The 16,390-nt window shown below is 36.0% G+C and overlaps 1 protein-coding gene across 2 annotated transcripts in view; it reads left to right on the forward strand.

Annotated features, from left to right (window-relative positions):
* Nucleotides 1-14,691, forward strand: part of SMAD4 (SMAD family member 4) — a 59,250-nt gene extending 44,559 nt beyond the window's left edge. The window contains exons 11-12 of one of the 2 annotated variants that reach the window (XM_008584337.1): nt 6,558-6,696; nt 8,141-14,691. In XM_008584337.1, the coding sequence (XP_008582559.1) occupies nt 6,558-6,696; nt 8,141-8,352 (351 nt within the window). In that variant the 3' untranslated portion in view covers nt 8,353-14,691. Of the gene's footprint in view, nt 1-6,557; nt 6,697-7,222; nt 7,323-8,140 lie in introns of those variants that run through there. The other variant, XM_008584338.1, reaches the window with a different exon arrangement.
* Nucleotides 14,692-16,390: the final 1,699 nt, after the last annotated feature.

A 16,390-nucleotide genomic window follows, 5' to 3' on the forward strand; every position in this document is an offset into this window, starting at 1 on the left:
GGGAGCGCCGCCGCGCTTCCCAAGCGGCGCACTTATCCAGTGCGCCACCGGGCCGGCCCTAAAACCAGTTCTAAGCATAGTATTAATTCACTCATAAAATACTCCAGTATAAATCAGTAGTTTATAGACTTCTGAAAAATGTCATCACAATGCAGTTTATTATACTTAACAAAAATCACAGTAATTTCCTGCTAAAAGGTTTGACAGTAGAGCATCAGTTAGAGTTTATGTTAGGACAATGGAATAAAGTAGATATGAGATTATATTTGTTGATAGGATAGTCATGGTACAGAAAAGTTAGTTATTAAACAAGACATAGAGTATGATCCCATTTTTGTTAAATAATATCATGGATATTTGTATTTCTTTATATATACCCATAAGTCTAGAATGATTTGTATAATGTCTTACCAGGAATTGTCTTTGGGACGTGATTATATGCATTTTCCAATTTTTTCACAAGGAATTTTTCTATTTGATTATTTGTGCTTTGATATTATTATTTTCTAGTGGCATTGGATTTCTTTTTATGCTTTGTAGTCCATTTTGTATGTGTTGGCAAGTTTGTTTTGAGAGAATTAATTCATTTTATTTTTTATTTTTTTCTTCCTATTATTGCTTCTCCCTGTAGAGCAATTTTGCCTTAGCCTGGTACCTTGGATTCACATCTCAGAACCAGATCTTATATTTAGCAGATAGGAGGACTTTGTCTTTTGAGGAAATTGAGTTCCAATCCCCAGGAATGCTCAGGGCCTAATTCCTATTGCATAGGTTTCTCTGATACTTACCTCTCCCATGGGCAAGTGTTTTATTCCTACATGCACTTCTGAATTGGCTGTTGAAGTATTTTACCAGTATTTGATTCATGGACAGGTGCCCAGTTGTAACTACCACAGAGCCTGGCTTTTGTCTCTTTCCATATTACTCCAAGAAGTCAAATTCCTGTTCCCTACCCTCTGTTTATGTTCTTGATACCCCCAATACCTTCTAAGTCTCTGCTCTCTACTGTGGGATTTATTTATCATCAGTTGATGAACATATGGGTTATTTCCACTTTTTTCCCCCCTACAACTATGAAAAATGCTGCTATGGCACTTTTATATAAGTTTTTGTGGGGTCATGTTTTCATTTTCTTGGATATATACCTATGAGTGGGAAAGCTGGAACATAAGGTAACTCTATGTTTAATCTTTTGAGGAACTGCCAGATTGTTTTCAAAAGTGGTTGTGCTATTTCACATTACCAGCAGCAATGTAGAAGGGTTCCAATTTCTCTGCATTCTCATCTACACTTGTTATTTATCTGTCTTTTTGATTTAGCCATCCTAGTAAACATGAAGTGGTATGTCATTGTGGTTTTGATTTATATTCCCCTAATGAGTAATAATGTTGAGCATTTCTTCGTGTTCTGTTGGCCATTTCTATGTCTTCTTTGGAGAAATGCCTGTTCAGATTCTTTGCCCATTTTCAAATTGGGTTATTTTTATTATTGAGTTGTAAGAGTTCTCTGTATATTCTGAGTACCAGCCCCTTATCAGACACATGACTTGCAAATATTTTCTCCCATTCTTTTGGTCGTGTTGCACTTTCTTGATAGATGATTTGTAGCATAGTGGCTTTTAATTGTTGATGTGATCCAGTTTATCTGTTATATCTTCGTTGCTTGTGCTTTTGGTGTCACATCTAAGAAACCATTTCCAGGGTAATTAAGATTTACGCTAGTGTTTTCTTCTGAAGGTTTTATAGTTCTAACTCTTACATTCAGGTTTGTGATCCATTTTGAGTTAATTCTTGTGTATGATGAAAGGAAGAGCTACAACTTTATTCTTTTGCATGCAAATATCCAGTTGTTTCAGCAAACATTTGAAGACTATTCTTTCCCCCACTGAATCAACTTGACACCCCTGTTGAAAAATCAGTTGACTGTAAATGTAAAGGCTTATTTCTGGATTGTCATGTCTATTTCATTGATCTATATATGTCTATCCTTATGCCAGTAGTACTGTGTCTTGATTACTGTAGCTTGGTAATAAGTTTCAAAATTGGGAAGTATGAGTTTTTTCTTTTGGCTATTCCCAGCCCCTTTTACTTCCATATGAATTTTATGATTGGCTTGGAGAGGATATCTGTCTTTAGTTTTCCTATTCTTTGGATGTGTTTAGAGCAGAGAGAGAAGGTGATTATGAATATTACTCATCCATCTTGACTAGAAAGTTCTGGATTGCTTGTGTAATTTGAAGTGAATGAACAGGGAACTATGGTCTTGAATATATACATCGTGCCAGATAGTATTTATGAACTTATCAGATACGGAGTTGTACTTAAAATAGTTGAGTTTAAATAATGTGGAATCTTGCATAATTAAAGTAATTTCTTAGATTGTGAAATAATTATAACTTTTCTCTATTTTGGTACAAACAGCTCTTAAAAAGCCCCCCAAATATGAAACAAGTCATCACTTGATAAACCATTGTCATGGACAAATTTTTATAGTGATCTCATACTTTTGCCATGAACAATAGATAAAATACCTTGTGGGAGAAGTTATTGGGGGTTAAAAAACTACTTCTTGTTTTGTCGTATTAACTAAGATTTGTAAAGAATTATTTCTGTTTACCAGATATATTACTGTTCTTCAGAAGAGCCTTGTTAGCCAGAAACAGATAAAAGTACAGTAATCCCCCTATATGCGTATTTTGCTTTCCATGGTTTGCTACTCACAGTGAACAATGGTCAGAAAATATTAAATGGAAAATTCCAGAAATAAACCATTCATAAGTTTTAAATTGCAAATTAAAACCAGAATGAGATACCACTGCACACCTGTTAGATAGAATGGCCAAAATCTAAAATGCTGACAATACTAAATGCTGTCAAGGATGTGGAGCAATAGGAACTCTCATTCATTGCTGGTGGGAATGCAAAATGGTAAAGCCACTTTGTGAGACAGTTTGGCAGTTTCCTACAAAACTGAATGTACTATTACCATACTATCCAGCAGTCGCATTCCTTGGCATTTACTCACATGAATTGAAAACTTATGCCCTCACAAAAACCTACACACAGACGTTTATAGCAACCTTTTTCATAGTTGCCAAAACTTCAAAGTGACCAAGATGTCCTTCAGTAGACAAACTGTGGTACATTAAACAACGGAATATTATACAGTGCTAAAAAGAGATGAGCTGTTAAGGCGTGAAAAGATATGGAGGAAACTGAAATGCATATTACTAAGCAAAAGAAGCCAATCTGAAAAGGCTATATACTGTATGATTCCAACTATATGATATTTTGGAAAAGGCAAAACTATGGAGACAGTAAGATGAGTGGTTGCCAGGGGTTAGTAGGGAGGAGGGATGAATAGTCAGTAAACAGGATTTTTAGGGTAGTGAAACTATTTTGTATGATATACTACAATGGTGGGTGGATATGGGTCATCATAAATTTGTCCAAACCCATAGAATGTACAACACCAGGAGCGAACCCTATGTATAAACAGGATTTTTAGGGTAGTGAAACTATTTTGTATGATATACTACAATGGTGGGTGGATACGGGTCATCATAAATTTGTCCAAACCCATAGAATGTACAATACCAGGAGCGAACCCTATGTAAACTGTAGACTTTGGGTGATAATGATGTGTCAGTGTAGGTTCATCAGTTGTAACAGATGTACCACTGTGGTGGGGATGTCAGTAGTGGGTGGAGATTTGTATGTGTGTGGAGACAGGTACTCTATACTTGCTGCTCAAGTTTGCGATGAGCCTAAAACTGCTCTAAAAAGTAAAATGTATTAATTTCCTTCTTTTTTTAAAAAAAGGTTGGTATAGAGCTTTTTAAATATTTGAGTCCCTGCTTTGTGCTGTGGTAGATAATGCCTTTCGAAGGTCACAGACCAGTGGAAAAGTTCAGAATCTAATGGACTTTTGGGAAATTTTAAGAAAGTAGTTGTTTCTGTTCTGGGCATTATGGAATTTCTGATTTCCAGACCCTGACTTTGTCATACTTTCTATCCTGAAGTCTTTTAGGACTTAATAGTTTGGCCAGGTAATACAGACGTATATATTTGACAAGTTCATATCTCTTCAAAGAATAGCGTAGTCTAAGTTTTGTTTTCTTTTTTTTTTTGTCTTTTTTTTCCGTGTCCGGCAACGGATCGCAACCCTCAGTGTCGCCCCCGTACCGGACCAGGACCAGCAACGGGATCGCAACCCTCGGCGTTGCCCCCGCGCCTCGCTCAGCCAGTGAGCGGGAACCGGTCTATATGTGGGATCCGAACCCTCAGCGGGAGCGCCGCCACGCTTCCCAAGCGGCGCACTACAGCAGTGCGCCACCGGGCCGGCCCTAAGTTTTGTTTTCCATTGGTGTTAATTGGGAAAGACTTTTTTGAGAAGATAGACACTGAGTAGAGAAATAGGAATGTAATTTGCTATTTGGAGAGAGTTTGTTATTTTTGTTTTTATGTTTGTGTAAATACCATGGTTGAAGACAATCAGAATTTTTTCAAGCATCTAAAAATTTATGGTTTTGGTTCCAGACCTGTCATAAGTAGTAAGGTATGCATTCTTGGATCTCTTTTATTTTCAAGGATAATTATGCCTCTTATATTTGGGTTATGTGGATATCAGAAGACTTTTTTTATTTTTTATTTTTTTTTTGTCTTTTGTCTTTTTTCCGTGTCCGGCAACGGATCGCAACCCTCAGTGTTGCCCCCGTACCGGACCGGGGACCGGCAACAGGATTGCAAGCCTCGGTGTTGCTCCCGCGCCTCGCTCAGCCAGTGAGCGGGAACCGGTCTGTATGTGGGATCCGAACCCTCGGGCGGGAGCGCCGCTGCGCTTCCCAAGCGGCGCACTATCCAGTGCGCCACCGGGTCGGCCCCCAGAAGACTTTTTTAAAAAGTGTTTAGTTTACTTTTTGAGTAGGCAGTGTAGCCACATGGTTCAAAAATTAAAATGATTTTTAAAAAGTCAACATTGAGCAGCCTTGCATTTACCCTGTCCTCCTTTCCTAGAACTGCTATAGGTGACCACTCTTTCTGCTTAAATCTTCCAATGCTTTTTTAAAAATGAAAATATGTTATTTTAGGAAAGTTTTTTTTAATATTTAAGAAAGAGACTTTATTATTTTATTTTTATTTTTTTTATTTTTATTTTTTGTCTTTTTGTCTTTTTTCGTGACCGGCAACGGATCGCAACCCTCGGCGCCCCCCGCCCCCCCCCAGTTTTCCCTATAATTAACATCTTACATTAGTGCGCTACATTTGTTACAATTGATGAGCCAATATTGATGCATTTTTATTGTTTTATTTTAAATAAACTTTTTATTTTAGAATAGTTTCAGATTTATAGAAACATTGCAAAGACAGTCCAGAGAGTTCCCATATACAACACACCAGTTTTCCCCTATTTTTTGATCTTACAGTAGTATGGTACTTCTGTCACAACTAAAGAACCAACATCAGCACATACTTTGTTCGGATTTAGGAAGATGCTTTTCTTCCCAGAAAAGAATGTTAAAGAATATTCTAGTACTTGTATGAGGATAAGAATAAAAGTCGCAACCCCTTCTTTACTATGTCAGTCTTTGGCTTGGTTGATAAAGAACACTGAAATTACTTATGAGCTCATCCTGAAAAGTAAATGGCTACAGGGGAGACCAGAAACAAAGTAATAAGTAACATTTATTGACACCTTACTATATACTATGCCAAGTTTACAACAGTCCTGCGAAAGTATGTACACAACATTCCCATTTTATAAATAAGAAAATTGCGGCTCCAGAGAGGTTGAGGAATTTAACCTATGTCATTAACGTGTATCAGTGATGGGATTCAAAGCTAGTCTTTTTTTTTCTTTTAAAATTATGAATATTTCAAACACACAGAAAAGTAGAGAGAAATTAGTTTAATGAAATCCTGTATACCCATCACCCAGATTAAGTAGTTGTTAAGATTTTGTATTTGCTTGATCTATCCTTTTTTGTTTTGGTTTCTTCTCTTAAGTATTTTAAAATAAGCCTTACATATCATATTTTTCTCCTGTGTACTAAAGTATGCATCTCTAAAAATGTAGATGTTTCCTTATATAGTGACAATACCATTTGTTACATTCCTCCAAATAGCAAGAATGATAAAGAATGGTAAGAAGAGAAGTTGGCCAGGTGACCAAAGCCATCAACTTCAGCCTAAAGAAAACTCAGCAATTTGGTTATTAAAGGGTGGGGATGACTTCTTAACTGTTCATTTTACACAGATGAGTGGCTTTTCACAAGGACAATAATAGCTGACCCACAGTGAACTAGGTAAAGGATACAGAGGCATGTGGCAGCCAAAGCTGTCCTGATAGTGAAATGTGCCTCTTGGTGAGTTCCAAGCCTCTTTTTCTAACTAATTTTATACAATTACAATCTACGTAAGACCATAAAATTTTTAATTAATTCTTTTCTTTGAGAGATAAAATGAAGCCACGAGTTTTAAATAAATTACGCATTGGTTTTTGACGTGTGGAATCTTTCCTGATGGACTCATAACATTAAACTTACACCTTTTTTTAAGGTCTTTGATTTGCGTCAGTGTCATCGACAGATGCAGCAGCAGGCAGCCACTGCACAAGCTGCAGCCGCCGCCCAGGCAGCAGCCGTGGCAGGAAACATCCCTGGCCCAGGATCAGTAGGTGGAATAGCTCCAGCTATCAGTAAGTGTGCTTTTTTTTTTTTTTTTTTTTAAAGTGTAATAGTGGCATTTTATCTTGATTCACACAGTTGATTAGTTACTTTAAGCAATAATAGAAATTAAAGTTCTTTTTACTGGGATAATATTTTTAGTGTGTAAAAACTATTTTTCTGTGATAGTTGTCCTTTGTCTAGGACCCTGTTTGGATTATTTTTATATCAAAAAAGAGAGTATGGGACAAAGGAGAAAAGGGTTATTATTATATTGTTCCATCTCCTCTTTTTTTTGTCGATGCTTATTGAGATTCCTGCCTCACCAGCCAGGGTGGGTTGTAATTACTAAAGTGCTTGGCTTTATTCTAGTAAGGAAAGCGAATTTCAATTTCAGAATTGGACACCTCTCCATTTTTATTTTTTTTAAGTATGCTAAGCATGGAGAGAAAACTAAGTGAGGGTGGTATTTTGATAACTTGTAGACTTTTTTTTAATTTTAGGGTAAATTTGAATTGTGTGCCAGGTTTCACACTGATGGGGAATTTTTTACTGCAGAGTTAAACTCCTGACTATAGACTTTTATGATGGAAACACGTGGCACCCATCTTCCACGTCTGAAGGCATAACTAGTGATTCATTCAACCCCTGTTCTTAACCTCTTCAGTGTGGTAAGCAAATCACACTGGCTAAGAAAACTGCAGTGGCCCTGCAGGTTTCTCTACAGTACATGCAAATTCTTCCCATTAGTTTCATTGTAATATTGATGAATGCAGATTGACTTTATGACTGTATGTTCTGACTGGAAAATTAGATGCAGAGTCTCCATTCTGACTTATGTTCAGGAGTTTATAATTTAGAGATAGATAAATCATATTCATTTAGAGAATTTGATTTTTTAAAATTTGGGTATCTAAACCATTAATTTGTTAGTTTTGATGTTAAGGACATGTGTCTACTAAAGAATCCAGAACTATTATTAAATTTCTTACTCTCATCTACTGCTCCCATTGAGTAATTATGTATTATCTCTGTTACACTGTGAAAGTGACAGACAGACATCATCTGGGTCAGCCAAGAATCATAGTGGAACCAGGAATTTTAACTGCCACATTATTAGTCATATCTTACTCTAATCAAGGCTGTTTAAACAGACAGTAAAGTTTTCAGTTTTTTAATCCCTTCACCAATACTTCTAAAGGGAAAAATAGGTGGGGTGTTGGTGGATTGTGGTAATTTACTTTATAATTGGTAGTAGCTAGAAGACACATGTGGAATGTAAACTGCCTTAACCAAAAGTTTTCAGTCCCTATTGATAAAGTTTAGGTCTATAGTTAACTTCTTGGCCTTACGACAGAAGTTACATGCTGAGGAGAATGAATTAAAGAAAGTTGGTTACTTCGTTAATGTAAGAACATAGGGAGGATGGGAAGAATCACCCTGTTCCTCTGATGTTTTCCAAATCTTTTCTGTTAGGTCTGTCTGCTGCTGCTGGAATCGGTGTTGATGACCTTCGTCGCTTATGCATCCTTAGGATGAGTTTTGTAAAAGGCTGGGGACCGGATTACCCAAGACAGAGCATCAAAGAAACGCCTTGCTGGATTGAGATTCATTTGCACCGGGCCCTCCAGCTCCTAGATGAAGTACTTCACACCATGCCTATTGCAGACCCACAGCCTTTAGACTGAGGTCTTTAACTCTTGGGGCCCTTAACATTATCAGGATGGTGGACTATAAAATACAATCCTGTTTATAATCTGAAGATATATTTCACTTTTGTTCTGCTTTATCTTTTCATAAAGGGTTGAAAAATGTATTTGCTGCCTTGCTCCTAGCAGACAGAAACTGGATTAAAACAATTTTTTCCCCCTATTTAGAACTTTTCAAGCATGGCTCAGAGCTTGAAGATCAGGAAAAACACATTTTTATGAAATCTTCACCAGTTATGTATGAAGGAATCATTCCAGTGCTGGAAAATTTAGTCCTTTAAAATGTCTTAGAGCCTTTTATATGCAGAACATTGATATGTGTGTGGTTCTACAGCATAAATTTAATATTGCTGATTTTAAAGGCAAAGAAGTTCTCAAAGTTAATTCACCTGTCATTTTGTGTGTAAGTTGTTATCGTTGAACATACTTTATTCCAAAATATTGTGCCATGTGGGTGAGTTAATTTTACCAGGAGCAACTTTACTCTGTGTTTAAAAAACAAGGTAGTATGTATTATAACCTTTTATCCAAAATACTTTTTGCAAGTTAAACTAGTGAAGATGATTTCAATTCAGATTGTCTTGCAACTTCAGTTTTATTTTTGCCAAGGCAAAACACTAATCTGTGTGTACACTGAGAATTTCTTAAAATTACCAGACAAAGATATATCATTTAAAATTACGTTTGTTGTCCCTATTGGATGATTGTTTATCAACAAATATACTATTGCCCTGTACAACAGTAGATGTATTCTCTGTTTCTAGGCTCAAGGTTGGTTACTAAGCCTAGAAGAGGAATTTCTTTTCCTTTATTAATTCATAGGGAAAGGTTTTGTATTTTTAAAAACACTAAAAGCAGTGTCACTCTACCTAATATCACTTCTGCAAAGGTGGCAATGCTTAAACTAAATAATAAGTATTTTGGAAACTGCTAAATTCTATGTTAAATACTGTGCAAAATAATGGAAACATTATAGTTCATAATAGGTAGTTTGGATATTTTTGTACCTGATTTGAAGTGTGACTTTTTTTTTCATAATACTGTTTAAATCGTGTATGTTATGACATCATTTAAAATTCAGTTTTTGTATCTTGGGGCAAGACTGCAAACTTTTTTATACCTTTTGGTTATTCTAAGCCCTTTGCCATCAATGATATCGTATCAATTGGCAGTGACTTTGTATAGAGAATTTAAGTAGAAAAGTTGCAGATGTGTTGACTGTACCACAGACACAATATGTATGCATTTTACGTAGCTAGTAGCATAAATAAAACTGAATCTCGACATACAAAGTTGAATTCTAGATTTGATTTTTAAGATTTTTATCCATTGCACTTTTGAGTCCAATCTCAGTGGCAAGACACCTTCTATTAAATGACAGGCAGCAGCCAGTTCTATTGGGCAGCTTTGGTTTTTCCTTCACATTCTACCAGGACTTCCATATGGACATGATGTATCATGTGTAAAGTTGGTTATTTTTTTTAACTTTTATTTTACTATAGCAAAAATAGGCCTGAGTGTCTATAAGATAAATAGATTATCTACAGGATAAATAGTGTGAAATAAAATCAAGGATTATCTTTCAGATGCTTTTACTTTTTGCTTGGAGGGCCTTTATAAGTTTAATAAAATTCTTTACGGTGTGTTATACATTTGAGCTATAGAAACACTTAATGCATGATAGTCCTCCTTTTATTAACTGAAATGAACAAGTCTTATTATTGCCTTGCTCCAAAGGTTTTCTTAGTAAGACCATTCTAGAAACCACTGAGTTTGCTTACTGTTAGGATTTAAACATTGATCTTGATCTAAGCTACATGTCTTTTGACTTTTAAATAACTTCTCTACCAACTCATTTGTGCTCTTGAGTACTTACAAATATTTTTGGTAAAGATCTCATTTTCATCTGTAAAAGTTTAATGATTTAAGTTTTATTGGCAGATTTATAAAAAGATACTTCTCTAGAAATTGTTTTTAGGTCCATTTTATTGTGAATGAGGAATAGGAGTGAGAGTTTTTGAATAATAGATTTTTTAAAAAATCCAGATGATTTGATTAAAACCTTAACCATGCATTGATATAACGTTGCCTCCTTTTCTACTTTAGGTAAGGTTTTCATGTTTAACCATCTGGAGAGAGTATGTGGAAAATATTTGCTAAGAAGTATCTCTTTGGAGCCAAGCCACTTGTCTTGGTTTCTTTCTACTAAAAGCCATAAAATATAGAAGAACTTGTAGTTATTACTTATATTTGTACTTCGAGTCAGTCATGTGCTTTTGAGAAAACATCTAGTATGTTATCCTGAGAGCTTGGTTGTTGAAACTGTATTTCTGTTACTTAGAGGTGGTCATCTTTGATTAGTAAGATGAAAGACTCTTACTAGTTTTAAAATTTTATGTCTGCTTTAAGGGTAAAATAATTTCTGCAGTTCTCAGAATCTGATTACTATGAGGATATTATTCTGGGTGGGATTTCTCTAGCTAATTCATATCTTAAAGACTCTCAAGCTATTGAATTTTAGTGAAAACTGAATGAGAGGTGAACCAATTACTTACAGTATGAGACCCATTCCATTTTTGTCCAGTGCCTTTCAGTGCATTATCAAAGGAAATCCTTAATGGTGTTGCCTTTATTTTCCGGGGAGTAGATTCTTTCGTGGGATATAGTTTATCTTGTTTTTTATAGTTTATTGTCCCTGGTATGATAATAAATCACTGCCATATACCCTTGCTTTACCAGAAACACAGCTCATCTGTATTGCCCTAACCGCTAAATAGATTGCCTATCTCATTTCTCCTGTAAACAGTACAGGTTTACAAGTTGCATGGTCTGTCTTAAGGATAATCTGTACTTGAAGCATCCAAGTAGACTGAACACCACGTTAGCTGTGTTGTATTTCAAAGTTAAAAATCCGTTTTTGTGGGGAAGGGTGTGATGTGTAAAGGGGGAGTATTTGTAGTAGAAATTTTGAAGGCAAAATGTCCTGTCTTCCAGATAATAAATATCTTACTATCTTAAAAGTTTATTGCTAATTATAAGAAGGTGAGTTGCAGGTATCTTTTTGACTGTAGTTATCTGGGGAAGGAAAATTATATATTTTTCCATAATACTCCTTAATTATCTGTGGAGGTTAAGGAATAAATGGTAAGATTTTTCTGGTGGTAACTGGTTAATAGTTACTTACTAGCTATTTTATGCAAAGTTGGATTAGTTCACACCCCTTTTGAGAGCCTTTGAAAGAAGCAGTTTTATTCTCTGAGTAGGGCAGAGTTATTTGTGGTGTTAGTTTCAGTAGTTTGCTTGCTTCATCATTGTCATTTTATTGGTATTTTATTTAGTGAGAGCAGATTAGGAAAATGGTGAATTTAGATTCCTGAGGTACATGAGTATATGAAAGCAGTTACTTGAAATGTCAGTTAACAACTCTTATAAGTGGGGCTTGGCTGAGACTAGAAGGTAACACTTTAGATGAAGAAATGCTTTATTTTTTTTTCTAAAGGTAGACGTATGTTGTTGCAGATAATTATCTGTAAATAATCTCCTAAATCTGCCTTTGCAAGATTATAGAGAATATGCTATGAGATTTTTGTGCAAGCTTTTCTCCCCCCCCCCCCCCGATAATAGGTAATTTTTTTCTTCTAATATGCCAGGAAAGATGTAAAAAATCAGTGGCCTTACTCATAGCAGCATCCTAGGCCCAGCTTTCTCCCTAGCACTTGTCCCAGTGCTACTAGGTTGTTTTATCTTGTTTATTTGGTATCACTGTGGAATGAAATTTTCCACATAATCCAAATATGCCTTATTTAAGCAGCAAAACTTTTTTATTTTAGTCATTTTTTTGATGGAGTTATTTAATATGCATATCAGAGAGTATACTGGATATAACATTTCTTTTTGTGCTTAGCTGTCTTTGTGGACCTCAGGGGCTTCCAAGACAGGCAAGACTGTTTTGCCTTTACTAATTGGTCTCAGATGGCTATGGTTTTGAATTCTTGGTCTTTTTTTTTTTTTTTTAACCCCCCTCTCCCCTCATTGTCTTTTCCCTTTCTGACAGCTATCACTTCATGTGTGGTTGTTAGTGTGCCTCTCCTTAGTATTTTCTTCTTCCGTTTCCAATTCATTGCTTGGGCAAGGAAACCAGGTAACCAAACTTAATAGAACTTTCTTTGAAACACAAATTCTGGGACAGGACCCAAGACACTTCCTTGTATAGTGTTGAAAAAGACTTCAGTATATTGTCATTTGGCATTGGTTTGACTACTTAGAGTGCTTCCTGATGCTTGCTGAGTTTCAGGTAGTTGAGGTAGAGAGAAGTGAGTTATATTCATATTTTCCCACTTAGAGTAATGTTTTTGAAAGGTTTCATTATATCCACTTGAATGCTGCTCATACAAAAAGTGGGGTTACAAGGGTTACTAAATTAGTATCAGTAGACAGGGGCAGTACCATTGCCTAAAGGACACCAACAAACAACACAACACAGTACAACAAAACAAACCTTGGAAAATGAGAGGGTCATTTTTGTTTTGTTTTGGTGTCCCCTTTTAAGCCCTACCTTCTGATCTTCTTCCTCTACAGATATTTTTGACCTATAGGTGCCTTTATGAAAATTGAGAGTGTTAATATCCTGCCCCAAGGAGTAGCTAAAGTAATTTCTGATGTTTTCAGTGGTTTTCACATCAGACTTGAATGAATGAATGAAGCTTTTTTCCTTTTTTTTTTTTTAAATATAGGAAGACCTGAAGAGAAAACTTCTGTGAAGACAATCATTTCTCTCAGTTGATGTGAATATTTTTCACACAGTTTATTTAAGATGCTTTCTCAATAGGTCCAGGGCCAGTGTTCTTGTTCAACCTGAAATGAATGGCTCTGGGTTGGGCCACTTGCACTCTCTAGTTTGTACTCTGCCCCTAATTTGATATATGACCTTGGGCAAGTCATTTACCTTCTCTGGGCCTCAGTTGCCTCATCTGTAAAATGAGGGAGTTGGACTAGATTAGTTATTCCAGCTCTGAAATTCTAAGTGACCTTGCCTACCTTGCAGCAGTTTTGGATTTTTCCTTACCTTTGCTCTGCTGTTTGAGGTTGGTTTTTTTTTTTTTTGTTTGTTCTTTGTTTTTTTTTTTTACTTATTTCGATGTTATTCAAATGAGACTAGGCTTGATATTTTATTACTGTTCTCCTATGGACAAGAAGTTACATAATATTTCCTTAAGACTTAGTTTTAACCAAAGGCCTAGCATCATCTTAGGAGCTGCAATAAACACTTTACAAAAAAAGAAAAAAGAAAAAAATGGGGGGGGGGGAAGCCTTCATTTTATTTCTCCATCATCTCTGTTTAAAGTTCATTAAGGCTTTTTTTTTGAGTCATGACTTTCTAGCTTCCAAGATGGTATATATGTGATACCAACCTCCTAAATGCTGTGTGCTGGTAATTTTTTTTTTTTTTTTTTTTAGCTAAAATGGATTAAAAACCTGTTGTTAATGTCTAATTCTATTAAAGGTCATTACTTTGGGCCTTTGCTTTCTTAACTCTTCTGTGCTCAAAACAGAAATTCCTCTGAACTGTATCAATTAAAATGGTTTGTATGACTCAAAACAATATTGGTAGCTGATTATTCACTGTATTCTTGGCTCTTTTTAGATACATTTTGATTAGATGACTTTTGTCTGGATCATTCCTTTCAGAGTTCTCTTCCAGTCTACCCTTGGATGAGTATAATTAATGAACTTGGCTTTTTCAAGGACCTAGGGAGCCTTCCTTGGGGGTGGGTTGAGGGTGGGGGGTTGGGGAGTCCTGGTAGAGGCCAGCTCTGTGGTAGCTGGAGAGGAAGGGATGAAATCAGCTGCTGTTGCTAAGGTTGCTTGTCATTGATAGAAGGACTCATGGGCTTGGATTGATTAAAAGGCTAAATATGGAGTTGGCAAACTTCCTCCAAGTATTGAGTTCTGTTCAATGCATTGGACATGTGACTTAAGGGAAAAGTATGAATGCTTGTAGATGATGAAAACCTGGTGGGCTGCAAAGTCCAGTTTGGAAGAAGTGACTAGGGGGTTGTGGACAGATTTGGTGATCATATTTCCCAACTCTGTTTCCTCCCCTGAAGTCAGAGGAATGCAGCTCTGCCAAAACTCAAAGAAGAGCCACTCTTAGCTTCTGCTTTTGGGAAAACTGGTCAGCTGATTGCTCCAGTAGTCCCTTTGTGGCTTTCTGTATACTTTTGCCTGGTTGAAGTCTGTGGCTAAAAAAATAGTTGAATCTTTCTTGAGAACTCTGTAACAAAGTATGTTTTTGATTAAAAGAAAAAGCCAATTAAATCATTATGTGCTCATTCTTTTTCTTAAGCTTGTGGATGTCATGGATCTGGAAAGAGTTTCTAACCACTTAGAGAACTCTCAAACTTGAGGTCAACATTTTCCCTTATTGCTTTGTGGCTGTTGAAAAGGGAAATACAACATTTTAAACATGACCCTGGAATAACAGTCCTCAATCTTTTCTCATTCTTATAAGGAGAAAGGGGTGGAGTAATGGTAGAGAAGAGGTGGGTGCTAAGGGATTATGAGAACCAGGATGCTTAAAGGAGAGGCAGAAATTGGAAATTGGAGACCCTGCCATTGCCCATCTAAGGCTTAAGGAAAGGTGTTTCTCTCCCAGCTTCCTCTTCTATGGGGAGTTCCTGGGGGTGGGGGGTGGTCAGGTAAGATGATTTTATGGCAATGGCTTGTAATAGCATGGCCACATCAGTATTTTCTTTCTGATCTTGCTGACATGAATTTTGTAGATATTAGGTTGAGAGACTCATTCTCACATGTTTGCGAACCTAAAGTTGACAGTATTTTAGGCTAGAACTTGAAGAGGGTTGAGGGAAAAAACATTATTTGTGGAGTACTTCAGGAGAAAGGGCAGTTGTGTATGTTCTTCATCTCTCTCTGCCCTCTTTTCTTGACCGTTGATTTTTTGTGCTTTATTCCATCTCCACCCTCATAATAACTCTCCCACAAATGGTGATCTCAAAAGTTAAGACATCCCCAGCTCTCCGTCATACCTTTCCCACCCCCATCATCTCACTGATAAATTGCAGTGCTCTTTCCTTACAGCCCTCTGTGTTTGAAAAGAGTAATTCTCTTAGTTCTGACCCTACTTTTGGGGTGGCATTTGCTTCTGTATTTTGAGGTAGTCTTTTTGGGCCACCAGTTGGTCTCAGAGAAATGGGCAGGATAGGTTCAGGGAGACCAAAAAATGATTAAAGGAAGTTCTTTAAACAGAAAGATATGATAAAAGAAGGAAAGTTGGAACATCAGGAAGAAGGAAAAAATATGGTAAACAAAAATGTGGGTAAGTAGTTTTCCTTCTCATTTTGAGAAAATTATGTTTGATAGTTGAAGCAAAAATTATAACACTGCCTAAAGTGATTCTAAATGTATCTGGAGGAAATATTTTTAAAAATTGTAAGCAGGGAAGAGTAAAGAAGTGGAGCATGTAGGAGTGTAAATTTTCTTCATTTCACCCAATCTGATAAAATGACAGTAGTAGACTGCAATAAGTTATGAATATATAATGTAATATTTAGTACAACTACTGAAAAAACTATATAAAGAGATACACTCAAAAACACTATAGATAAATGAAAATCGAATTCTAAAAAATGTTCAAAGAACCCAGAATAGGAAAAAGAACAAAACACAGAACCAAAATAAAATTTTAAAATGTACTAAGATATAATAATTATGTTAAATGTAAATAATCAAATGGCAGAATGGATTAAGAAACGTGACCAAACTATATGCTGACTACAAGAAACTAACTTCAAACATAACTATCGGTAGGCTGAAAGAAAAAGTATGAAAAATATATACCAAGTAAACATTAATCAAAAGAAAGCAGGAGTAGGCTATATTAATATCAGATAAAGTAAATCTCAGAGCAAAGAAACATACCAAGGAGGGAAATTATATAATGATAAAAAGGTCAATTCATCAAGAAGACATAGGAATCCTAAATATGTATGCATGAAAC

The sequence above is a fragment of the Galeopterus variegatus genome, unplaced genomic scaffold, assembly GCF_000696425.1.
Source record: "Galeopterus variegatus unplaced genomic scaffold, G_variegatus-3.0.2 Scaffold3229, whole genome shotgun sequence".
In the NCBI taxonomy this organism is placed as follows: Eukaryota; Metazoa; Chordata; class Mammalia; order Dermoptera; family Cynocephalidae; genus Galeopterus; species Galeopterus variegatus.